A 26,852-nucleotide genomic window follows, 5' to 3' on the forward strand; every position below is an offset into this window, starting at 1 on the left:
CTGACTAACGGTCGGTTGCCTTCATGTTTAACAACACACAGCGGGATAAGATCAAAAATGATAAAATCTTGAGGTGGAGGATCGTGCTCTCCACCTACAATTACAAGATTATGTATCTCCCCGGTAAGCTCAACGAGCCCACGATGCCCTATCCCGAGGAACATGTGTCAGCGCACAAGTGGACCAACTCTGGACCCTACACGATGATCTCTGTCACCCAGGGGTCACCCGGTTCCTTCATTTCATAAAGGCCCGCAATCCGTCCTACTCCATTGAGAAGGTCAGGGCTATCACCAGAGACTGCCAGGTCTGCGCGGAGTGCAAACCGCACTTCTACCGGCCAAACCGCGTGCATCTAGTGAAGGCCTCCCGCCCCTTTGAACACCTCAGCGTGCATTTCAAAGGGTCCCTTCCTTCAACCGACCGAAACACGTACTTCCTTAACGTGGTCGATGAATACTCCAGATTCCCCTTCGCCGTCCCATGCCCCGATATGACGTCTGCCACCGTCATCAAAGCCCTCAACACCATCTTCGCCCTGTTCGGTTTCCCCGCCTACATCCACAGCGACCGGGGTCCTCCTTTATGACCGATGAGCTGCATCAGTACCTGCTCAGCAAGGGCATTGCCTCGAGCAGGACGACTAGCTACAACCCCCGGGGAAACGGGCAGGTGGAGCGGGAGAATGGGACAGTCTGGAAGGCCTTCCAGCTGGCCCTACAGTCCAAAAATCTCCCGGTCTCCCGCTGGCAGGAGGTACTCCCCGACGCCCTTCAATCCATCCGATCGCTACTTTGCACGGCGACTAATGCAATCCCCCATGAACGTCTCCTTGCCTTCCCCAGGAGGTCCACCTCCAGAGTTTCGCTCCCAACGTGGCTGGCGTACCCCGATGGCCGCCAAGACACAGTCTCCCTCCGGGACCTGGCACCAGCTGGGTCCTCCCCCCCCCCCCCCCCCCTCTGCCCCGGCACCATCCTTCCTCCCCCCAGCGCACCTCACCACCGCCCCCGCTCCAGGACGATCCGTCCTCCCCTTGGTCCCACCCGGGGATGAAGATGAGGTCTACACGCTCCCGGAGACACCGGCGACCGAGCCGACGCCTGCATCGCCACCGGGACGGCGCTCATAACGGAGGATCAAGGCACCCGATCGGCTGAATTTGTGAACTTGCCCCAAAATGCTAACCTTAAAATGCATGTAAATAGTTTTCCACCACCCCCGCTGGACTCTTTTGTAACAGGGGGTGAATGTGGTCATCACCGCTGTTGTATATATCACATACGAGATGTAATACGGTAAGGCTCCTGTACTACAGATACGGGGGGTAGATCCCTGCCTGCTGGCTCCCCAGTAGGCGGAGTATAAATGTGTGTGCTCACCAAGCTGCAGCCATTTTGGCAGCAGCTGCAGGAGGCTACACATCTCTCCCTAATAAAGCCTCGATTACACTCTACTCTCGTCTCGTCTTAATTGATAGTGCATCAATTACTGCTCCAATGGCATTACCACTATGCACTGTGACACCCCGCCCCCTCCCTGACCATCACCAAAGCTGGTTTTCATTCCTTCTGCTCCTTAAATGAGACCTGGTGTCTTAGGCCTTCCCACTCAACAGCCAGTCAGCCCCTCCATCTGGCGGATGGCCATCGAGAGACATTCACAGGTTTAAATGAGATCCTGCCATTAGGGTATCCATGAACCTGTGCGTCAGGTATCCTGGCTGGCTTACCCCACCTCACCCTTCTTGGCTCCCCTGACAAATTGAGGCCCAAAATTCCACTCAAGACTCTACAGTTACATTAGGCAAAAAACCCGTACAACAGGCTTGTCCAACCTGTGGCTGAATACATCTGAAAAGTATTGAGGGTTGTTGCAGGTTGCAACAGAACATTGACAGGATGCAGAGCTGGGCTGAGAAGTGGCAGATGGAGTTCAATCGTGATAAATGTGAAGTGATTCATTTTGGAAAGTCGAATTTGAATGCTGAATACAGGGTTAAAGGCAGGATTCTTGGAAGTGTGGAGGAACAGAGGGATCTTAGGGTCCACGTACATAGATCCCTCAAAGTTGCCACCCAGGTTAATAGGGTTGTTAAGAAGGCGTATGTGTGTTGGCTTTCATTAACAGGGGGATTGAGTTTAAGAGCCGCGAGGTTTTGCTGCAGCTTTATAAAACTCTAGTTCGACCACACTTGGAATATTGTGTCCAGTTCTGGTCGCCTCATTACAGGAAAGATGTGGGTGCTTTGGAGAGGGTACAGAGAAGGTTTACCAGGATGCTGCCTGGACTGGAGGGCATGTCTTATGAAGAAAGGTTGAGGGAGCTAGGGCTTTTTGGAGAGAAGAAGGCAGAGGGGTGACTTGATAGAGGTGTACAAGGTGATGAGAGGCATAGATAGAGTGACTAGACAGAGACTTTTCCCCAGAGTGGAAATGGCTGTCATGAGGGGACATAATTTTAAGGTGATTGGAGGAAGGTATAGGGGAGATGTCAGAGGTAGGTTCTTTACACAGAGAGTGGTGGGTGTGTGGAATGCACTGCCAGCAGAGGTGGTGGAGTCAGTGTCATTCGGGATATTAAAGCGACTTAGACAGGCACATGAACAGCAGTAAATTGAAGGGGTGTAGGTTAAGTTGATTTTAGATTAGGATAAATGGTCGGCACAACATCGTGGGCTGAAGGGCCTGTACTGTGCTGTACTGCTATGTTCTAAAATTCTCTCAATGTGGTCCCAGGAGCCAGTTTTGAAAACGTTGGTATACGACGAGAGAGATTCTGAAAAGAGTTTATCGGCAGTAAACATAGAACATAGGACATTACTGCACAGAACAGGCCCTTCGGCCCTCGATGTTGTGCCGAGCATTGTCCGAAACCAAGATCAAGCTATCCCACTCCCTGTCATTCTGGTGTGCTCCATCTGCCTATCCAATAACCGCTTGAAAGTTCCTAAATTGTCCAACTCCACTATCACAGCAGGCAGTCCATTCCACACCCTAACCGCTCTCTGAGTAAAGAACCTACCTCAGACATCCCTCCTATATCTCCCACCCTGAACCTTGTAGTTATGCCCCCTTGTAACAGCTACATCCACCCGAGGAAATAGTCTCTGAACGTCCACTCTATCTATCCCCCTCATCATCTTATAAACCTCTATTAAGTGGCCTCTCATCCTCCTCCGCTCCAAAGAGAAAAGCCCGAGCCCCCTCAACCTTTCCTCATAAGACCTATCCTGCAAACCAGGCAGCATCCTGGTAAATCTCCTTTGCACCCTCTCCAATGCTTCCACATCCTTCCTATAGTGAGGTGACCAGAACTGCACACAATACTCCAAATGTGGTCTCACCAGGGTCATGTACAGTTGCAGCATAACCCCGCGGCTCTTAAACTCAAGCCCCCTGTTAATAAACGCTAAACACTATAGGCCTTCTTCACGGCTCTATCCACTTGGGTGGCAACCTTCAGAGATCTGTGGACATGAACCCCAAGATCTCTATGTTCCTCTACATTCCTCAGAACCCTGCCGTTGACCCTGTAATCTGCATTCAAATTTTTTCTACCAAAATGAATCACCTCGCACTTATCACGGTTAAACTGGAGGGCATGTCTGCCATTTTTCGGCCCAGCTCTGCATCCTATCAATGTCTCTTTGCAGCCTACAACAGCACTCCACCTCATCCACTACTCCACCAATCTTGGTGTCATCAGCAGATTTACTGACCCACCCTTCAGCCCCTTCCTCCAAGTCATTGATAGAAGTCACAAATAGCAGAGGACCCAGCATTGATCCCTGTGGTACACCGCTGGTAACTGGTCTCCAGTCTGAAAATTTTCCATCCACCATCACCCTCTATGTCTTCTATGTGATAGCCAGTTACTTATCCAATTGGCCAAATTTCCCTCTATCCCACACCTCCTTACTTTCTTCATGAGCCGACCATGGGGAACCTTATCAAACGCCTTACTAAAATCCATGTATACGACATCAACTGCTCTACCTTCATCTACACATTTAGTTACCTCCTCAAAGAATTCAATCAAATTTGTGAGGCAAGACTTACCCTTCACGAATCCGTGTTGACTATCCCGGATTAAGCTGCATCTTTTCAAATGGTCATAAATCTTATTCTTCAGGACCTTTTCCATTAACTTACTGACCACCGAAGTAAGACAAACCGGCCTATAATTACCAGGGTCATTCCTATTCCCTTTCTTGAACAGAGGAACAACATTCACCACTCTCCAGTCCTCTGGCACTATCCCCGTAGACAGTGAGGACCCAAAGATCAAAGCCAAAGGCTCTGCAATCTCATCCCTTGCCTCCCAAAGAATCCTTGTATATATCCCATCTGGCCCAGGGGACTTGTCGACCCTAAGGTTTTTCAAAATGGCTAATACATCCTTCCTCATAACATATACCTCCTCCAGCCTTCCTGCCTGTATCACACTCTCATCCTTAAAAACATGGCCCCTTTCCTTGGTGAACACTGAAGAAAAGTATTCATTCAACGCCTCTCCTATTTCTTCTGACACCATGCACAAGTTCCCACTACTGTCCTTGACCGGCGCTAACCTCACCCTGGTCGTTCTTTTATTTCTCTCATAAGAGTAAAAAGCCTTGGGGTTTTCCCTGATCCGACCCGCCAAGGACTTCTCATATCCCTCCTATCACTCCTAAGCCCTTTTTTAGCTCATTCCTTGCTACCTTGTAATCCTTAAGCGACCCAAATGAACCTTGTTTTCTCATCCTTACATACTCTTCCTTTTTCCTCTTGACAAGACATTCAACCTCTTTTGTGAACCATGGTTCCCTCACACGGCCATTTCCTCCCTGCCTGACAGGGACATACTTATCAAGGACACGCAGTATTTGTTCCTTGAACAAGCTCCACTTTTCATTTGTGCCTTTCCCCGACAGTTTCTGTTCCCATCTTATGCTCCCTAATTCTTGCCTAATCACATCATAATTACCCCTCCCCTAATTATAAACCTTGCCCTGCCGTATGGCCCTATCCCTCTCCATTGCAATAGTGAAAGACACCGAATTGTGGTCACTATCTCCAAAGTGCCCTCTCACAAACAAATCTAACACTTGGCCCGGTTCATTACCCAGTACCAAATCCAATGTGGCCCCCCCCTCTTGTCGGCCTATCCACGTATTGTGTCAGGAATCTCTCCTGCACACACTGTACAAAAACTGCCCCATCCGAACTGTTCGACCTATAGAAGTTCCAATCAATATTTGGAAAGTTAAAGTCACCCATGACAACTACCCTGAGACCTCCACACCTACCCATAATCTGTTTTGCAATTTCTTCCTCCACATCACTATTACTATTTGGGGGCCTATAGAAAACTCCTAACAATGTGACCGCTCCTTTCCCATTTCTAACTTTGGCCCATATTACCTCAGTAGGCAGATCCACTTCAAACTGCCTTTCTGCAGCCGTTAAACTATCCTTGATTAACAATGCAACTCCTCCACCTCTTTTACCACCTTCCCTGCTTTTACTGAAACATCTATACCACTGAGCCTCCAACAACCATTCCTGTCCCTGTTCTAACCATGTCTCCGTAATGCCCACAATATCGTAGTCCCAGGTACCAATCCACGCTCCAAGTTCCTCTACCTTATTCCGGATGCTCCTTGCATTGAAGTAAACACACTTCAACCCACCTTCCTGTCTACCGGTACACGCCTGCGACCTTGATACCCTCCTCAGTACCTCACCACTCTCAACACAACTACAGCTCGTTTTCCCAGCCCCCTGACAAATTAGAGATGAGAGAGAAACTGTCTCTGATTGAAAGAGCTGTGATTCCAAGGTGAGTGTACTCAGGAAAAAGAGCAAATTTCAGGGCGGGTGCGGGGGCAGAGAAAGGGAGGCTGTGGAGCCTGGAGAGGAGGGAGTGAGAGACCTCTGGAGCCCGTGCAGTCCAGGGAGAAGAACCTGAGAGGCCTGGGGAAGAAGAGGCTGCAGAGCCTTTGGGATCTGCGGGAGAGAGAAACTATGGGCCTTGGGGGAAGGAGGGGTGATGTAGAGAGAGGCTGCTTGTGGATGTGCATGTACATGAGAGAGAGATACAGTGTGTGTGTGTGTATGTGCGTGCATGAGCGTGAGTGTGTGTAAGTGAGTGAGTGTATGTGCATGTGCGTGTGCGTGCATATGTATTTGAGTGTGGACCCGGCTTGCTATAAACTGCCCCCTGTAACCCCCCTCGCCACCCCCGGACCATCCCCCACCAGTCACTCCAGCCCCCGCCAAAGCTCCCCCTGCCAGCGGAACGGCTCCCCCCCCCCGACTGTGGCAGCACTGGACTCAGTCCGCAGCCGCCACGTGAGGCCCCCGAAAAGTGCGAGGACACATGTCCCAGGTTGTCAGGGACTCGGCCCATCTGGGGCGGAGCATCGGGGGTTGGGCCTCAGGTAACTCCTGAGGCCACCCCGACGGTGTGGGACTTACTACTCAAGTACGGCGTTTTTGAGGGGGCGGGGCATCAGAAAAATGGCGCCACCCCTGATTCCGGCGTAAAAATGGATTCTCTGCCCGATCGCCGAACGCGATTTTGACGTCGGCGATCGGAGAATCCAGCCCATTATGTTTCAACTGGATAAGATGATGTCATTAATGGGAGGAGCTAGAGCACTGGGCATTTTGCAGAAAAGCAATTTAGTTGATTTTTAGTTTGGGATGTGAGCAGAAGACAAGCATCTGCTCTCACTGCAGTTCAGTTAAAGATTTGATTGGGGACAGAGCAGAAGCAGATTTGCCTGTGAACAGGATAGGCAGTTTTGACAGTGAGTTGAGACAGACAAGAGGTTGCAATTGGTTCTGTAAGTCAAAATATGAAGACAGTTTCTGCAGACTTCAACTGGAGTACCCGCATTGGGCGGACAGGATTCAGGTCTGTCTCGGAAAACATTTTCAAAGAACATCTCTTGAGCAATTATACCTGGGTCTGCTAACTATTTAGGAGTGGATTAAGAACTGAGATGGTTTTGCTGTTTGAGTGGGAATAAGGATAGCAATTAAGGGTTACTGTGTCACTGTATTGATTGGCATTGTTTAAGGGGTAATTGTAAGCTATTTTCTGATGTGATGTTAAAGTTATTTTAATACTGTGTTTGTAATAAGGTCTGTTTTAATCTACCATATCCCTATTTTACAGGGATCACAACATTAAAGGATTGCACTGACTGTTACACAATAGATGTTGTTTCCTAAAACATTGCCTAATTTAGAGGACCATAACTGGCCATTGCTCAATTTTACCCATGAATAGGTTCCTCCTCATCCACTGGTGTATCATCAGAGGCCATCTTCATTACTCTTTGTTCAGTCTTCAGGATTTTGGGGCTGCACAATTTTTAAGCCGGACCTACACAAGCACTCTCTCTGGTTTTGGTCAAACATTTGCTTTTGCAGCAGGGGCTCTAACAACAGGCAGGAACAATGGAACCCTGACCATCTACGAAAGCCTGGTCTCATTGTAGATGGCTTAGGCAACTAGCTAGTTACCCTTGAGGAGGCCACCTCCCCCAGGAGCTGCTGGCCAATCAGAGAGATAGGCAGTTCAGCAGTCTCAACAGTGCCATTGGAAACAGTGGCCAGTGCTAGAATTGCACCTAGCAGGAGCGAATGTTTTGGAAGGCTACTGCCGCCTTCTCGAGGTGAGTGGAGCCTGAGGGTGTCTGGCTCATACAGGCAGACCCGGCAATGCGAGGTGAGGGCAGGGGGTAGACCCTCAATGGGCAAAAGAGTGTCTGCATTGGAGGTCCCTGCGGGGTTTACCTGGCAGTCTTCCCATGCACCAGAGGCCCCATTCATTACAGGTAAAATGCAAGTGGCAGAAGGTAGAAGTCCTTATGTGGTTCAGTTGGTCTTCAAGTGGGGGGGCAGCCAGTTTTGAAATTTTCAATTGACCACCAGCCTCAACAGCGTTCCAGATTTCGACTCCCTTTTGTGTGACGCAGTGTTTACTGACAGCCTGACTCTAATTTTAAGATCTCGTTTCTTTGTTCTGGACTCCTACCAGAGGCAATCATTTCTCTCCATCTATCCTAACAAATGGTCTAATCATCTTCCACTCCTCAATTCAATCACCCTTTCATTTTGTACATTCGAGAGATTACAAGCTTAGTTTATGCAAACTCTCCATGTAATTTAACCCTTTAAGTCCCCAGCGTTAGGCTGCACCCAGACTGGGGCAATGCATCTTTTCTGAGGTGTGCCCTGAACTGAACACATGATGGCGTCTAACCAAAGCTTTCTGTAACAGTAACAAAACGCTCACCTCTTTGTATTCCAGCCTCCAAAGATGAAGGCTAGTATTTCACATCTCGAGAACTGGGCTGGAGTGGTTACTTTCACATTCTTCTCATCTCACCATCTTTCTTCATCAGGCTACATCCCTCAAAAGTTATTCAACTACGGCGGCAGCTACTACAAGGAGAGTCTCGAGTCTGGACTGGACTTACGGAGGCGCCAAATGGATTACATAAGGAAATTTAAAGAGCCTGTGCTCATTACTTATATGGATGGGAGGAGAAAGGTATGAACTGTAGGATGCTGAGGGGAACAGAAAGATTCATTAGCAGCTGCATGATGGGGTGAGTAGGAGCAGCTTAGACATTGACATTTCACAGCACAATTCAATTTCAACCCAATGGGATTGATATTTAAGTATGAGGAGTAAGAACGGACTTGGCTTCTACTTCAGCATGGACTGATGGCATGCATGTCCCTCTGACAACGTCAAATAAATTTGGGCAGACACAGCCTACCATTTAAGTGGGAAAAGGCCTGCGGTGCAGAATTATACAGCCAAAGATGTGCAGGTTAGGTGGATTGGCCATGCTAGATTGCCCCTTAGTGTCCAAAAGGTTAGGTGGGGTTACTGGGTTACAGGGAGGGGGTGTAGGGTTGGGCCGAGATAGGGTACTTTTCCAAGAATCGGTACAGACTCACTGGGCCGGATGGTCTCTTTCTGTACTGTAGGGATTCTATGGTTCTATACTGCATGAATTGGCAAGCTCAGAGAATGGAAACTTGGCACCTCAGTGTAGATGGGTGCTCTTCCAAAGTTGAGGCTAAGGGACACAGCTGGAGCAAAATAGTGGGAGCTTTAGGCTGCAAATAAGCATTCTGTACCTGACCTGGATATACTAGAGGCTGATACTAGATGTCTGAAGTCAGAAAATGTTCTGTTTAACCAGCACTGTGATGCCTCACCCAGATGAGCATAAAGTCCACCGAAAAATGTAGACACTGTGGGGCACTATACTCACAACATGGAGCTGCTCAATGTGGGGAATATCACAGAGGGGAGCAACTACAGGGTTAACACTCACATCTAAGCTAATGCCTGGGCTCATACACTGAAACAGAGATAGTTTAAAGTAATCTATGGTGTATTTGTGGGTATTAGAAAGAATGTATTGCTTCAAGTAAGTTTAATTTTGTACTTCTGTATAAGCAAGTGTTAAAAGCTGTTAGTTCATGTTAAACTAAGGTGTCTGCATGTCTGAGGGTTTTTGTTTCATTTGAAACTGTGCCCATACTATAATTAAAGGGTTTACAATGTGAAAACAAGCAGAGTTTAAAGAAATCATAGGGCTGCTGCTTTCCAACCAGTTGGAGTAACTGCTGTTGCTGGCCTCGATGATGCCTTCCCGAAGCAGCCGCTGGACCTCGGACCTGATGAAGGTCCTGTCCTGGGGCTGTAACATCTGCTCCTGGTGGCGACGGGTTTGCAATCCGGGGTTAGGTTTGCGAATAGGGAAGGTGGGTCGACCTTTAGGGTCGCGAGGCTGCACACAGTAAGGGGTGGTAGGGGCCTGCCGAATTTCAATGTTAGGCTCTGGAGGGAGCACTGGAAGTCCAGGCCGAGTAGCAGGGCAGCGCAGAGGTTGGGGAGGATGTAGAGGCGGAAGCCGCTGAATTCTACGCCCTGGATCGTGAGCGTGGCTATACAGTACCCCCGGATCGCCACAGAGTGGGACCCGGAGCCAGGGAGATTCTCTGATTGGCGGAGTGTACCGCGAGGGAGCAGCGCCTTACCGTATCGGGATGGATGAAGCTTTCGGTGCTCCCGGAGTCCAGCAGACAGGAGATCTCGTGCCCATCGATCTTCACGCTTGTTGAGGCGGTGGCTAGATTGTACGGGCGAGACTGGTCAATCGTGACCGAGGCGAGTCGCGGCTGGTCGTCGCTGGTGGTGGACTATGGGGTGCCCGGGAGGCACGGGTCCTGGTACGATGGTGGCGCCCATGTGCCGTGGGGGAGACAAGATGGCGGCGCTTGGAGATCCTGAGGTGGACAAGGTGGCAGTGCCCATGGGCCGCATGTGGCGGGGGTTGAAAAAGATGGCGGCGCCCATGGGCTGCACATGGTCCGAGGAGGGGAAGATGGCGGCGCCCACTGTCCGTACGCGGGGGGGTCGGGGCGATCGCGGCGACTGAGCGGGCCTGGCACACCGTGGCAAAGTGCCCCCTTCTTGCCGCAGGCCTTGCAAAGGGCGCTGCGGGCCGGGCAGCATTGGCGGGGGTGTTTTTGCTGCCCACAGAAGTAACATATGGGGCCCCCGGGGTTGGTTGGCTGGCGCGTGGCACAGGCGTAGGATTGGCTGAGTGGGGTCCCCGGTTGGGTGGCCGTCTGCGGAGTCCACGATGCGTAGGAGGAGTGGGCCGCGCGGCCGGGGGTGTAGGCCTGTATATTGCGCGAGGCGACTGTCATCGATAGCGCCAGCTTTTTGGTTTCCGTGAGGTCGAGCGTGGCCCCCTCTAAAAGTCACTGGCAGATGTGGTCTGACCCTATCCCCGTGACGAAACGTCCCGCATGAGGAGGTTTGAATGTTCCACGGCCGTGACGGCCTGACAGTCACAGTCTCTGACCAGGGGAATTAAAGCACGCCAGAAATCTTCTACAGACTCACCAGGGAGCTGACTATGAGTAGAGAGTATGTGTCTGGCGAAGAGCGTGTTCGTCCACTGGGCGTAGTTCTCTTTCAGTAGCGCCATGGCTTCATCATAGATCTGTGCGTCCTGGATAAGCGAAAAAACGTTGGAGCTCAGCCGGTGTTTGTCGGTACCGAAAAAGAAAAAGAAATTATTAAAATCGACGCGACACGAAAGCTGGTGACAGGGGAGCCAAACGGCAGTTGCGACCAACGGAGGGACTGAAAAGTCATTGAGGAATCCAAAGAAAACAACTTTGGAAAGAAGCTGGCCACGTGCTCTGCCCAAAACGATCTGTAACAGTACCGGGAGCACAATGAGTAGCAAGTACCATGCCACAACAAATGCAGAGCTGGGGTGCTGTAAAACAAGAAAGGAAAACAGGCTGAGCTCAGCTTTGCCTTGCTTTGGGAAGAAAGGAACATAGAACATACAGTGCAGAAGGAGGCCATTCGGCCCATCAAGTCTGCACCGACCCGCTTAAGCCCTCACTTCCACCCTATCCCCTTAACCAAATACCCCTTCTAACCTTTTTCGTCACTAAGGGCAATTCATCATGGCCAATCCACCTAACCTGCACGTCTTTGGACTGTGGGAGGAAACCGGAGCACCCGGAGAAAACCCACACACACGGGGAGAACGTGCAGACTCCGCACAGACAGTGACCCAGCCGGGAATCGAACCTGGGACCCTGGCACTGTGAAGCCACAGTGCTATCCACAAAGCTACCGTGCTGCAAGGAAGCAAGGTAGTGTTAAAAATTTGTGGCACATTGTGCACATGCAAGTCCTTCCATGCTTCTTCCATTGGCGGCTTGGGACGGTTTGATGAGAATACAGAGCGATGGAGCTCATATACCGAGGGAGTCAACTATTTTGTCCAAGTGAACAAGGTAGCAGCAGATATAAAAGTCCTAACATTTCTCATGATAACAGGGGACAACGTTTAACTTCCTGAGGAGTCTGATACAGCCGGAAATCCAGGCACGAAAACCTACGGTGAAATGGGGGACATATTGCAGGGCCGTTATTCACTAAAACCTTTCGTCATCAAAGAAAGGTTTAGGGTTCCTTTCAGCCAAGAAGAAGGTGAATCAATTAAATAAATTATCTTAATTGTCACAAGTAGGCTTACATTAAGACTGCAATGGAGTTACTGTGAAAAGCCCCTAGTGCCACATTCCGGCACCTGTTTTTGTACATAGGGGGAGAATTCAGAATTTTCAGTCAGTATGGGAATTGAACACATGCTGCTAGCCTTGTTTAGCATCACAAACCAGCTATCTAGCCCACTGAGCTAAATTACACAGCTTGTAGCTATCTTGAAAAGATTGGTTGAACATTGCAAATTCAGGGATGTGTTAAATGATACCATCAGAGATAGATTAGTCTGTGGTTTGATGAGAAAAGCTATTCAAAATTGGTTGTTAACCTAAAGGAACCTGACATTAAATAAAGCTTTGGAAGTTGCTGTATCCATGGAATTGGCAGCTAAAAAAGCTCAACAGTTGATTTCAAACACAATGGGTGGCACAATGGCACAGTAGTTAGCACTGCTGCCTCACAGCGCAAGGGACCCGGGTTCAATTCCAGCCTTGGGTCATTGTCTGTGTGGAGTTTGTACTTTCTCCCTTTAGATGGATTGGCCTAGCTAAATTTTGCCCCTCAGAGTCCAAAGATGTGCAGGTTAGGTGGGGTTATGGGGTTACAGGTATAAGGTGGGGAGTGGGCCTAGGTTGGGTACTCTTCTGGAGGGTCAGTACAGACTTCATGGGCCAAATAGCCTCCTTTTGCACTGTAGGAATTCTATGGTTCTAAGAATTCACAAGATATCAGCCTAAACTTGGACACAGACTCTCACTTGCATAGATGTGCAAAAAACTAGGCACTCAGCAGCAGATTGTTGGTGCAAAGATATCATGTGCAGAAGTTGTGGCAGAATGGGCCACATTGCACACGCTTGTTGAGGAAAAAAAGCTTCAAGCAAAAGCTGAAAAAAGAAAGAGCCGAATAAATCAAATGGGAAACTGAATAAATCAAATGGTATAGAAGCAGTTTACTAGGATGTTGCCTGGTATGGAAGGCATTAGCTATGAGAAGTTAAATAAACTCGGTCTGTTCGAACTGGAACGACGGAGGTTGAGAGGTGACCTGATAGAGGTCTACAGGATTATAAGTGGCAAGGACAGAGTGGATAGTTAGATGCTCTTTCTTAGGGTAGGAGAGTCAAGTACCAGGGGACATAGGTTTAAAGTGCACGGGGAAAAGTTTAGAACCGATGTGCAAAGGCAAGTTTTTTACAGAGAGGGTGGTAAATATATGGAACACGCTGCCTGGGGAGGTGGTGGGAGCAGGTACGATAGCGGCATTTGAGGGGCATTTAGACAAATATATGAATAGGGTGGGAATGGAACAAAGAACAAAGAAAATTACAGCACAGGAACAGGCCCTTCGGCCCTCCCAGCCTGCGCCGATCCAGATCCTTTATCTAAACCTGTCACCTATTTTCCAAGGATCTATTTCCCTCTGTTCCCCGCCCGTTCATATATCTGTCTAGATGCATCTTAAATGATGCTATCGTGCCCGCCTCTACCACCTCCGCTGGCAAAGCATTCCAGGTACCCGCCACCCTCTGCGTAAAAAACTTTCCACGCACATCTCCCTTAATCTTTCCCCCTCTCACCTTGAAATTGTGACCCTTTGTAATTGACACCCCCACTCTTGGAAAAAGCTTGTTGCTATCCACCCTGTCCATACCTCTCATAAGTTTGTAGACCTCAATCAGGTCCCCCCTCAACCCCGTCTTTCCAACAAAAACAGTCCTAATCTACTCAACCCTTCTTCATAACTAGCACATTCCATACCAGGCAACATCCTGGTGAACCTCCTCTGCACCCTCTCTAAAGCGTCCACATCCTTCTGGTAATGTGGCGACCAGAACTGCACGCAGTATTCCAAATGTGGCCTAACCAAAGTCCTATACAACTGTAACATGACCTGCCGACTCATGTACTCAATACCCAGTCCGATGAAGGCAAGCATGATGTATGCCTTTTTGACCACTCTATCGACCTGCGTTGCCACCTTCAGGGTACAATGGACCTGAACTCCTAGATCTCTCTGTACATCAATTTTCCCCAGGACTCTTCCATTGACCGTATAGTCCGCTCTTGAATTAGATCTTCCAAAATGCATCAGCTCGCATTTGCCTGGATTGAACTCCATCTGCCATTTCTCTGCCCAACTCTCCAATCTATTTATATTTTGCTGTATTCTTTGACAGTCCTCCTCGCTATCTGCAACTCCACCAATCTTAGTATCATCTGCAAACTTGCTAAGCAAACCACCTATACCTTTGTCCAGATCATTTATGCATATCACAAACAACAGTGGTCCGAGCACGGATCCCTGTGGAACACCACTAGTCACCTTTCTCCATTTTGAGACACTCCCTTCCACCACTACTCTCTGTCTCCTGTTGCCCAGCCAGTTCTTTATCCATCTAGCTAGTACACCCTGAACCCCATACGACTTCACTTTTTCCATCAACCTGCCATGGGAAACTTTATGAAACGCCTTACTGAAGTCCATGTATACGACATCTACAGCCCTTCCCTCATCAATTAACTTTGTCACTTCCTCAAAGAATTCTAGTAGATTTGTAAGTCATGACCTTCCCTGCACAAAACAAGGATAAGGACTCCGTAAGTGCGTACGGTTTTAGTTTAGGCAGGAACCCTGGTCGGTGCAGGCTTGGAGGGCTGAAGGACCTGTTCCTGTGCTATATTGTTTTTTTGTTCTTTCTTCTTTGAATAAAGGTGGTACATAAAGGACATGAGAAGGAACTTGATTCACGGTTTGAAGACGAACTGTCATTAAATGTACTAGGTATTGCTGGTGCAAAGAACCGATATGGATCACTCCATTACTGGACTGTTAGCCGGTGAAGATAGAGGGAGCACTGGGGCAACCACCTCACTGGTTCCAGAGTCTGTTTATCATGAAAAGCTCTGACGTATTGCTCTGAAATCCTTGGAGATAATGTTAAAAACCTATACTGGGACTTCCGGGTGCGGCGATGACCAGCTGAGTCGCCCGTTTCGGCAGCTCCCGGTGAAACTGACTTTTGGGCTCTTGATAGGAGCCCCAACGGCAATTTTGACGGCTAAAAACACTGTGCGGTAAACCAGAAGGGAATCCCCCCTGGATACGGATGAAAAAAGGAGGAGAAAGTGGCCGGATTGCAGTGGATCCTTTAGAACAGCGGCAAGGAAGGCAAGCAAAAACCAAGATGGCGTCGGAAGGTGGCAGTTTAACATGGGGCCCTGAATAACAAGAGTTCTTGAAATGCTGTGTGGAAGAGCACAAAAAGGAAATGAAGAAAGAGCTGTTGGCCCCGATACTACAGGCGATCGAAGGGCTAAAGGAGGAACAAAAGACCCAGGAGCGGGAGCTTCGGGTCGTGAAGGCAAAGGCAGCCGAGAATGAGGACGACATACAGGGCCTGGTGGTGAAGACGGAGACGCATGAGGCACATCAGAAACGATGTGTGGAGAGGTTGGAGGCACTGGAGAACAACGCAAGGAGGAACAACCTGAGGATTCTTGGTCTTCCTGAAGGTGCGGAGGGAGCGGACGTTGGGGCATATGTGAGCACGATGCTGCACTCGTTAATGGGAGCGGAGGCCCCGGCGGGTCCGTTGGAGGTGGAGGGAGCATACCGAGTGATGACGCGAGGACCGAGAGCAGGAGAAATTCCCAGAGCCATAGTGGTGAGATTCCTCCGTTTTAAGGATAGAGAAATGGTCCTTAGATGGGCAAAGAAAACTCGGAGCAGTAAATGGGAGAACGCGGTGATCCGCGTTTATCAAGACTGGAGTGCGGAGGTGGCGAGAAGGAGGGCAAGCTTTAATCGGGCCAAGGCGGTGCTTCATAAAAAGAAGATCAAATTTGGAATGCTGCAACCGGCAAGACTGTGGGTCACATATCGAGGGAGGCACCACTACTTTGAGACGGCGGATGAAGCGTGGACTTTTATTGTGGAAGAAAAACTGGAATGAGCGGGCTATTAAAAAGAACGTTTGAACAAAGTGGTGGGGCGAATGTGGGGGGCGAAGAGGGGGGTTAAAAAGGGGAGAAAGAGGAGTTTTATGTACTAATCCTGCGATGTGGTAACTTTTCTCTCTTCCACAGGTGGTGCTGGGGGGAGGAGGGGAGGTGGAGGAGATGGGGCGTTGGCCATTGGGGGCGGGGCCAAGGGAGAAGCGCGGGCTTGGTTCCCGTGCTATGATAATCATGGCGGGAATAGAGAAGCAGGAAGGAGGGGGCGTCGCACGGTGCGAGCCGAGGTCACGGGGGGAAGCCGAGGTCGGCCAGAGTTTGCTGACTTCTGGGAGCAACATGGGGGAGTAATTACGCTAGCGGGGGGGGGTGGGAGGGGGGAATTACTGGGTTGCTGCTGCTGGGGAGAGGGGAGAGCTGGTATGGGAGGGGATGGGCGGGGGGGCACCGCCTGGGGGAGATACAGCTGCGTGGGAACCGGGTGAGGAGCTGGAAAAAGGGGATGGCTAATCGACAAGGGGGGGGTAGGAAGCCCCCCAACCCGGCTGATCACGTGGAACGTGAGAGGGCTGAACGGGCCGATAAAGAGGGCACGGGTACTCGCACACCTTAAGAAACTTAAGGCAGATGTGGTTATGTTACAGGAAACGCACCTGAAACTGATAGACCAGGTTAGGCTACGCAAAGGATGGGTGGGGCAGGTGTTCCATTCGGGGCTAGATGCGAAAAACAGGGGGATGGCTATATTAGTGGGGAAGCGGGTAATGTTCGAGGCAAAGACTATAGTGGCGGATAACGGGGGCAGATACGTGATGGTGAGTGGCAAACTACAGGGGGAGACGGTGGTTTTGGTAAACGTATATGCCCCGAACTGGGATGATGCCAATTTTATGAGGCGGATGCTCGGATGCATTCCGGACCTAGAGATGGGAAAGCTGATAATGGGGGGAGATTTTAATACGGTGTTGGAACCAGGGCTGGATAGGTCGAAGTCCAGGACTGGAAGGAGGCCGGCAGCAGCCAAGGTACTTAAAGATTTTATGGAGCAGATGGGAGGTGTAGACCCGTGGAGATTTAGCAGACCTAGGAGTAAGGAGTTCTCGTTTTTCTCCTATGTCCATAAAGTCTACTCGCGAATAGACTTTTTTGTGCTGGGAAGGGCGTTGATCCCGAAGGTGAGGGGAACGGAGTATACGGCTATAGCCATTTCGGATCACGCTCCACACTGGGTAGACTTGGAGATAGGGGAGGAAACAGGAGGGCGCCCACCCTGGAGAATGGACATGGGACTAATGGCAGATGAGGGGGTGTGTCTAAGGGTGAGGGGGTGCATTGAAAAGTACTTGGAACTCAATGATAATGGGGAGGTCCAGGTGGGAGTGGTCTGGGAGGCGTTGAAGGCGGTGGTTAGAGGGGAGCTGATATCAATAAGGGCACATAAAGGGAAGCAGGAGAGTAAGGAACGGGAGCGGTTGCTGCAAGAACTTTTGAGGGTGGACAGACAATATGCGGAAGCACCGGAGGAGGGACTGTACAGGGAAAGGCAAAGGCTACATGTAGAATTTGACTTGCTGACTACGGGCACTGCAGAGGCACAATGGAGGAAGGCACAGGGTGTACAGTACGAATATGGGGAGAAGGCGAGCAGGTTGCTGGCACACCAATTGAGGAAAAGGGGAGCAGCGAGGGAAATAGGGGGAGTTAGGGATGAGGAAGGAGAGATGGAGCGGGGAGCGGAGAGAGTGAATGGAGTGTTCAAGACATTTTATAAAAAATTATATGAAGCTCAACCCCCGGATGGGAGGGAAAGAATGATGGGCTTCTTGGATCGGCTGGAATTTCCCAAGGTGGAAGAGCAGTAAAGGGTGGGACTGGGAGCACAGATCGAGGTAGAAGAAGTGGTGAAAGGAATTAGGAGCATGCAGGCGGGAAAGGCCCCGGGACCGGCTGGATTCCCAGTCGAATTCTATAGAAAATATGTGGACTTGCTCGCCCCGGTATTGACGAGGACCTTTAATGAGGCAAAGGAAAGGGGACAACTGCCCCCGACTATGTCTGAAGCAACGATATCGCTTCTCTTAAAGAAGGAAAAGGACCCGCTACAATGCGGGTCCTATAGACCTATTTCCCTCCTAAATGTAGATGCCAAGATCCTGGCCAAGGTAATGGCAATGAGAATAGAGGAATGTGTCCCGGGGGTGGTCCACGAGGACCAAACTGGGTTTGTGAAGGGGAGACAGCTGAACACGAAAATACGGAGGCTGTTAGGGGTAATGATGATGGCCCCACCAGAGGGGGAAACGGAGATAGTAGTGGCGATGGATGCCGAGAAAGCATTTGATAGAGTGGAGTGGGATTATTTGTGGGAGGTGTTGAGGAGATTTGGTTTTGGAGAGGGGTATGTTAGATGGGTGCAGCTGTTGTATAGGGCCCCGATGGCGAGCGTGGTCACGAATGGACGGGGATCTGCATATTTTCGGCTCCATAGAGGGACAAGGCAGGGATGCCCTCTGTCCCCATTATTGTTTGCACTGGCGATTGAGCCCCTGGCGATAGCGTTGAGGGGTTCCAAGAAGTGGAGGGGAGTACTTAGAGGAGGAGAAGAACACCGGGTATCTTTGTATGCGGACAATTTGCTACTATACGTGGCAGACCCGGCGGAGGGGATGCCAGAAATAATGCGGATACTTGGGGAGTTTGGGGATTTTTCAGGGTATAAATTGAACATGGGGAAAAGTGAGTTGTTTGTGGTGCATCCAGGGGAGCAGAGTAGAGAAATAGAGGACCTACCGTTGAGGAAGGTAACAAGGGACTTTCGCTACCTGGGGATCCAGATAGCCAAGAATTGGGGCACATTGCATAGGTTAAATTTAACGCGGTTGGTGGAAGAAATGGAGGATGATTTCAAGAGATGGGATATGGTATCCCTGTCACTGGCAGGGAGGGTGCAGGCGGTTAAGATGGTGGTCCTCCCGAGATTCCTCTTTGTGTTTCAGTGCCTCCCGGTGGTGATCACGAAGGCTTTTTTTAAAAGGATTGAAAAGAGCATCATGGGTTTTGTGTGGGCCGGGAAGACCCCGAGAGTGAGGAAGGGATTCTTACAGCGTAGCAGGGATAGGTGGGGGCTGGCACTACCGAGCCTAAGTGAGTATTATTGGGCCGCTAATATTTCAATGGTGAGTAAGTGGATGGGAGAGGGGGAGGGAGCGGCGTGGAAGAGATTAGAGAGGGCGTCCTGTAGGGGGACTAGCCTACAGGCGATGGTGACAGCCCCATTGCCGTTCTCACCGAGGAACTACACCACAAGCCCGGTGGTGGTGGCTGCACTGAAGATTTGGGGACAGTGGAGACGGCATAGGGGAAAGACTGGAGCCTTGGGGGGGGGTCCCCGATAAGAAACAACCATAGGTTTGCCCCGGGGGGAATGGATGGGGGATATGGAATGTGGCAAAGAGCAGGAATAACGCAACTGAAAGATCTGTTTGTGGATGGGAAGTTCGCGAGTCTGGGAGCGCTGACCGAGAAATATGGGTTGCCCCAAGGGAATGCATTCAGGTATATGCAACTGAGGGCTTTTGCGAGGCAACAGGTGAGGGAATTCCCGCAGCTCCCGACACAAGAGGTGCAGGACAGAGTGATCTCAAAGACATGGGTGGGGGATGGTAAGGTGTCAGATATATATAGGGAAATGAGGGACGAAGGGGAGACTATGGTAGATGAACTAAAAGGGAAATGGGCAGAAGAGCTGGGGGAGGAGATCGAGGAGGGGCTGTGGGCAGATGCCCTAAGCAGGGTAAACTCGTCGTCCTCGTGTGCCAGGCTAAGCCTGATTCAGTTTAAGGTATTACACAGGGCGCATATGACTGGAGCACGGCTCAGTAAATTTTTTGGGGTGGAGGATAGGTGTGCGAGGTGCTCGAGAAGCCCAGCGAATCATACCCATATGTTTTGGTCATGCCCGGCACTACAGGGGTTTTGGATGGGGGTGACAAAGGTGCTTTCAAAAGTAGTGGGGGTCCGGGTCGAACCAAGCTGGGGGTTGGCTATATTTGGGGTTGCACAAGAGCCGGGAGTGCAGGAGGCGAGAGAGGCCGATGTTTTGGCCTTTGCGTCCCTAGTAGCCCGGCGCAGGATATTGTTAATGTGGAAAGAAGCCAAGCCCCCGGGGGTGGAGACCTGGATAAATGACATGGCAGGGTTTATAAAGCTAGAGCGGATTAAGTTCGTTCTAAGGGGGTCAGCTCAAGGGTTCACCAGGCGGTGGCAACCGTTCGTCGAATACCTCGCAGAAAGATAGATGGAATGGAAAAAAAAAGGCAGCAGCAGCAGCCCAGGATCGCGGGGGGGGGGGGGGGGGGGGGAGGGCGGGGGGGGGGAACCAGAAGGACTCTCAGGGTTGTTAATATATACTGTATAATATGTATAGGTCGTTGCTACAGATAATTATATATTGGACTGTTAAATTATATTTTTGGAGAGTGTTACTTGTGATAAGGCAGTTGCCAATTAGGATTAGTTTTCATTTTTGTTATTTATTATTTATTCATTTTTTTTTTTTTTGTTTGTTTATAAAATAGGTCATTGTTATTTGTGTTGTTATAATATTGTGTAAAGGATGCTCAATGTACTGTGTTGGTTGACCAAAAATTTTCAATAAAATATTTATTAAAAAAAAAACCTATACTGGACAAATAGTTCCATTGAGGGGTCATATTGATGTGACAGTGCAATTAAATGGACAGGTGGCAAATTTGCCCTTGCTCAAAGTCAAAAGAAATTATCTAATAAGAAGAACTTGGCCGGAAAAGTTCAGGTTACATTGGGCCAAGTGTTATGGGTCCGGGTTTACAGAACCCCAAAGTTTGTCATGGCGTTCAACCGACCCACAACTTTTAATAGATTGTGGTGTGGGAAGCACACAGCATACTCTCCAGGTGTGATACAGCAGAAATGGATAAGTTGTTTTCAAAACAAAACAATGTTTATTCTATGAACTCAAGTTAACCTTTTAAAAACAAACATTGAATATCTTAAGACCCATTACTTCAAAGATAACCCCAAAAGACTACAACACTAAATAATCCTTCAAACTGTTCCTTTAAACATCCAAAAGACTTCAAACCTTCAAAAATAAGAACACATTAGGTTACATTCAATATATTTATAGTCTTTGGATTTGCAGACATCAACAGACCAGCTCTATGTTTCTTCCTGCAGCTCTCAGCAAAATACAAAGACACTCCCAGCTGCCTTCTCAAACTGAAACTCAAAAAAGCAGGAGTGAGCTCAGCTCCCCCCACCCTCTGACATCACTTCAGTAATATGATTAGCTCCATTTCTTAAAGGTACATTGCTTAAACATCCATTTCTTAAAGGTACTCTCACATGACACCTCCCCCCCAAGAAAAAAAGATAAACCATCAACTTCAAGATGGTTTCATTTTTCACCTTTGCACCATCAATTAAGAAATGCACACAGTAAAAACACTTTACTGGTTAAAAAACAACACCACACGCAAACAAGTATAATAATATAGACCATTTTTTCCCCCCGTTCTTCTTTCTCCAACCAAAATCCTTCTCGATTGACAGTCTCTTTGAACAAGAAGGTCTCTGCACGATCCATTCTTTCCTCTACGCCTTGGCATTTCTCTTTAAAGTTAGATACTTCAGTTCAATCTGATCACAGAGACCCTTGCAATTCTCCAATACAGAAGCATCGGTTACCACAGCTTTCAGGCAGTCAAATGCATGTTGAAACTCCGCAGTCCATTGAAATTTGTTACGTTTCTTGAGCAAGTCCGTCAGTGGAGCAATCATGCTACAAAACTCTTGCACAAATGTTCGATCAAATCCACTCATACCACAAAATCGAATTATTTCCCGTCGTGTCGAGGGTATCGGAAACTCTCCAATAACTTCCATTTTCATATCCCATGGGACCAATTGACCCTGTCCGATTGTATGGCCAAGGAAAGTGACTTGGGCTTTTCCAAATTCACTTTTGGCTAGGTTTATCACCAAACCCGCCTCATGAAGTCGATCGAATAACTCCATAAGATGTTTTAAATGTTCTTTCCATGTCTGGCTGAAAACTACCAGATCGTCGATATATACCGCACAATTGGGTAATCCTGAAACGACTGTATTAGTTAACCGTTGAAATGTGACTGGGGCGTTTTTCATGCCAAATGGCATAACTTTGAATTGCTATATACCATCTGGAGTCACAAAAGCTGAAATCTCCTTCGCCCTTTCGGATAAAGGTACCTGCCAGTAACCTTTAAGTAAATCCAATTTAGAAATAAAAGCTGATTGTCCCACTTCCTCAATGCAATCCTCCGAACATGGGATAGGATAAGAGTCCATTCTTGTAACTGCATTAACCTTTCAATAGTCCACCGACAACCATTGGGTACCGTCTGGTTTTGGTACCATCACTATGGGTGAGCTCCATTGGCTGCAACCCGCTTCAATTATGCCATTTTTAAGCATACTCTCAATCTCTTTGTTAACCTGTGCCAATTTTAAAGGATTAAGTCTATCTGGATGCTGTTTGATAGGAACAGCATTTCCCACATCTACATCATGTATAGCCATTTTAGTGCTTCCCAATTTATCTCTACAAACCTGCCCATGTGATAGCAATAACTCTTTCAGGTCCGTTCGTTTTTCCTCTGGAAGATAACAACAATTTATCCTAATTTTTAAGAACATTCTCATTTACCAATTTAATTTGAGGTATGTCAAATTCACAGTCATCTGGATTTGGTTTGTCACTTTGAGGTAGAATCATTAAAACCTCCTTTTTCTCTCCTTCCCTTTCAAAGTGCCTTTTAAGCATATTCACATGACACACTCGGTGAGTCTTCCTTCTATCAGGTGTTTTTACCACATAATTCACCTCACTTAATTTCCTTTCAATCTGATACGGTCCACAAAACCTAGCTTTTAAAGGTTCACCTACTGGTAACAACTGGTAACAACACTAAAACTTTATCTCCACTGGCAAAACTACGAACTTTGGAGTTCTTGTCAGCTACCCGTTTCATCACATTTTGTGCAACTTTCAAATGTTGTCTAGCCAATTCACCTGCTCTATTTAATCGTTCCCTAAAATTTGACACGTAATCCAATAGTGTAATTTCCGATTTCACACCCACCAATTTCTCTTTAATCAATTTAAGTGGGCCTCTTACCTTATGACAAAAAATTAGTTCAAAAGGACTAAATTTGGTTGACTCATTAGGTGCATCCCTAATTGCAAACAGTACGATTGGAATTCCTTTATCCCAATCCTCTGGATAACCTTGACAATAAGCCCTCAACATTGTCTTTAATGTCTGATGCTACCTTTCTAACGCTCCCTGCGATTCTGGATGGTACGCAGTTGATTTAAATTGTTTTATTCCTAAACTATCCATAACTTCTTTGAATAACTTTGAGGTAAAATTTGATCCTTGATCCGATTGAATTTCTGTGGGTAGTCCATATCTAGTAAAGAATTTAAGTAACTCCTCCACAATCATTTTAGCTGTAATATTACATACTGGAATGGCCTCTGGAAACCTAGTAGACACATCCAATATAGTCAAAATATATTGATTCCCACTTTTTGTTCTAGGAAGCGGTCCCACGCAATCAATTAGGACCCTTGTAAAAGTTTCCTCAAATGCTGGAATGGGTATTAAGGGCACTGGTTTTATCACTGCTTGAGGTTTCCCTATCACTTGACATGTGTGACATGATTGACAAAATGTAGCGACATCTTTATGTAGTCCAGGCCACTAAAAATGTTTCTGGATTTTAGCTTGAGTTTTCCTTATTCCCAAATGACCTCCCACTGGTACCTTATGTGCCACTTGCAACACCTCCTTTCTATACCCTACCGGCAATACTACTTGATGAACTTCTGCCCATTTTTCATCTGCCTGCATAAGTACAGGTCTCCATTTTCTCATCAAGACATCACTTTTACGGTAATAACACTCTGGTATACACGCAGATTCCTCTTCCGTTTATGCTTTCTGATACATCCATTTTATTTCTACATCTTTCTGTTGTAACTCCGCCAATTTTCCTGAACTAAAAATATCCGCCTCATCCTCCACCTGTTCTTGTTCTTTTTCAACCATCTAATCAAAAATCGTTTCTGATAATTGCACTTCAACTTCATCTTCACTCTTTGATTTCTCCTCTTGTCTTAACCTGTGACTTTGCGACCTTGTTACTACACAATCTGGAAAAATCCCAGGATATTCATCCTTCAACACTTCAGTTGTCTGATTTTCCACTGGCTTATCAACCACAGTAGGCATCACTCCCACTTACGATCCAGCTATATCATTACCCAAGATAAACTGTATTCCTGGACAAGATAGTTTCTCTATTACTCCTACTACCACTTCACCACTCTTCACTGGACTTTCCAACCTTACCTTATATAATGAAACGCTACTCCTCTCACCCTGAATTCCACATATTACCACCTTTTCTGGCAACATTCTTCCCAAATAATTCCTCATCTCATTGACTAGCTTCTGTATCTCTTAAAATTGTGACTTCTTTACCTGCTCCTCCTGATACACATGAGTAAACTTTACCCACACAAGTAAATTCTTTAAAGACACCTGGCACCTTCTTATCAATTACTTCGTGAACAGGCTGTACAATCGTTTGCACCTCCTTCGCTTCCCTTGGCCTTTCCTTTACCACTCTAACAAACCCCACTGTCTTATCCTGTTTTACCACATCAGCCTTCCCAGTGCTTTTCTTCAACCACCAACACTGTGACTTTATATGGCCTAGTTTATTACAGTGAAAACATTTGAAACTTTTCATTTCCCTCCTGGATTTCTTTTTTAATCTGAGGTACACTCTCTTTATTATCTCCCATCAGATCACCTTTACCTTTACAACTTGAGTATTTCTCATGTCCCCAGTTTCTATCCCCCACCGGCTGAAACTGATGTCGGGAACCAAGCCTTGATTTATGAACTAATTCATAATCATCTGCTATTTCCGCTGCTAATCTCGCAGTTTTAACCCTCTGTTGTTCCACATGAGTTCTCAAGAATTGAATTTTTAAACTCCTCCAAAAGTATAATTTCTCTGAGAGCTTCATATGTTTGGTTTATTTTCAAAGCCCTTATCCGCCTATCAAAATTACTCTGTTTGAGCCTTTCAAACTCCATGTATGTTTGACCAAATTCTTTCCTTAAATTTCTAAACCTTTGTCTGGAAGCTTCAGGCACTAGCTCATATGCACCTAAGATGGATTTTTTCACCTCCTCATACATTCCAGATACCTCCTCCGGTAGTGATGCAAACACTTCACTAGCTCTACCTACCAGCTTTGTTTCAATCAGCAATACCCACATGTCCTGTGGCCATTTCATTTGTTTAGCTACCTTCTCAAATGAAATGAAAAAGGCTTCTACCTCCTTCTCGTCAGACCTTGGCAATGCTTGGACATATTTAAATAGATCCCCACCACGTCTTGGCGCTCTGTCTCACTATCCTCATCAATCTCATCCAACTGTATGTTTCCCTTTACGTCTGTCAATTTTAACTGATTTTCATGTTTCATAGCCATTTTATGAAGTTCAAACTCTCTCTCTTTTTCCCTTTCCTCTCTATCTCTTTCTTTTTCTTTGTTTCTTTCTTCTCTCTCCTTTTCTTTTTCTCTCATTGCATATTCAAGCTGCTTTAATTCTTTTTCATGTTCAAATAGCTTAATCTGCAGCTGGAGCTTTTCCATTTCTAATGAGTCAGAATATATCTGAGGCAAATTTAAATGCTCAGCTACCGCGGTAAGTACCTCATCTTTTCGCATTTTGCCAGGTAATGTTAACTGCAATGCTTTTGCCAAATCTACCAGTCTGCTTTTAGTCTCTGTCCGTAAGGTATTGCGTGTTACCGTGTCCACCCCCAAAAACTTCTGAGCCTCTGAAAGAGCCATTGTCCACAACACATTCCCCACTTAAACTAAAATACCACACCTGAAAAGCAACCACAATATGTTAACCCCTCACTGTCTTTAAGTTTGTTAAGCCAATCCAATCAATAGACTTTTATCCCCCTCGAGCCCCCAATTGTTATGGGTCCGGGTTTACAGAATCCCAAAGTGTGTCATGTAGTTCAACCGACCCACAACTTTTAATAGATTGTGGTGTGGGAAGCACACGGCCCACTCTACAGGTGTGATACAGCAGAAATGGATAAGTGGTTTTTAAAACAAAACAATGTTTATTCTATGAACTCAAGTTAACCTTTTTAAAAACAAACATTGAATACCTTAAGACCCATTACTTCAAAGATAACTCCAAAAGGCTACAACACTAAATAATCCTTCAAACTGTTCCTTTAAACATCCAAAAGACTTCAAACCTTCAAAAATAAGAACACATTAGGTTACATTCAATATATTTATAGTCTTTGGATTTGCAGACATCAACAGACCAGCTCTATGTTTCTTCCTGCAGCTCTCAGCAAAATACAAAGACACTCCCAGCTTCCTTCTCAAACTGAAACTCAAAAAAGCAGAAGTGAGCTCAGCTGCCCCCACTCTCTGATATCACTTCAGTAATATGATTAGCTCCATTTCTTAAAGGTACATTGCTTAAACATCCATTTCTTAAAGGTACTCTCACATGACACAAGGCAAATCTCATGACAGAGCAGTACCCTCTGCCCTTGATGGATGACCTATTCGCTGGCTTGGCTGGAGCCAACACTTCAGTAAAATCTATCTCAGTCAAGCATATGGGCGGAACCGTAGCACAATGGGTAGCACTGTGGCTTCACAGCTTCAGAGTCCCAGATTCGATTCCCAGT

General features: G+C 47.4%; 1 protein-coding gene across 1 annotated transcript in view; it reads left to right on the forward strand.

Moving 5' to 3' along the window:
* The window catches only part of LOC140398805 (ciliary microtubule inner protein 2A-like), a 79,433-nt gene that overhangs the window by 30,916 nt on the left and 21,665 nt on the right, over positions 1-26,852 (forward strand). Inside the window, exon 3 of the mRNA XM_072487770.1 lies at positions 8,405-8,553. Within this exon, the coding sequence (XP_072343871.1) occupies positions 8,405-8,553 (149 nt within the window). The remainder of the gene's footprint in view (positions 1-8,404; positions 8,554-26,852) is intronic.

This window comes from Scyliorhinus torazame, chromosome 22 (assembly GCF_047496885.1).
Source record: "Scyliorhinus torazame isolate Kashiwa2021f chromosome 22, sScyTor2.1, whole genome shotgun sequence".
Lineage (NCBI taxonomy): Eukaryota > Metazoa > Chordata > Chondrichthyes > Carcharhiniformes > Scyliorhinidae > Scyliorhinus > Scyliorhinus torazame.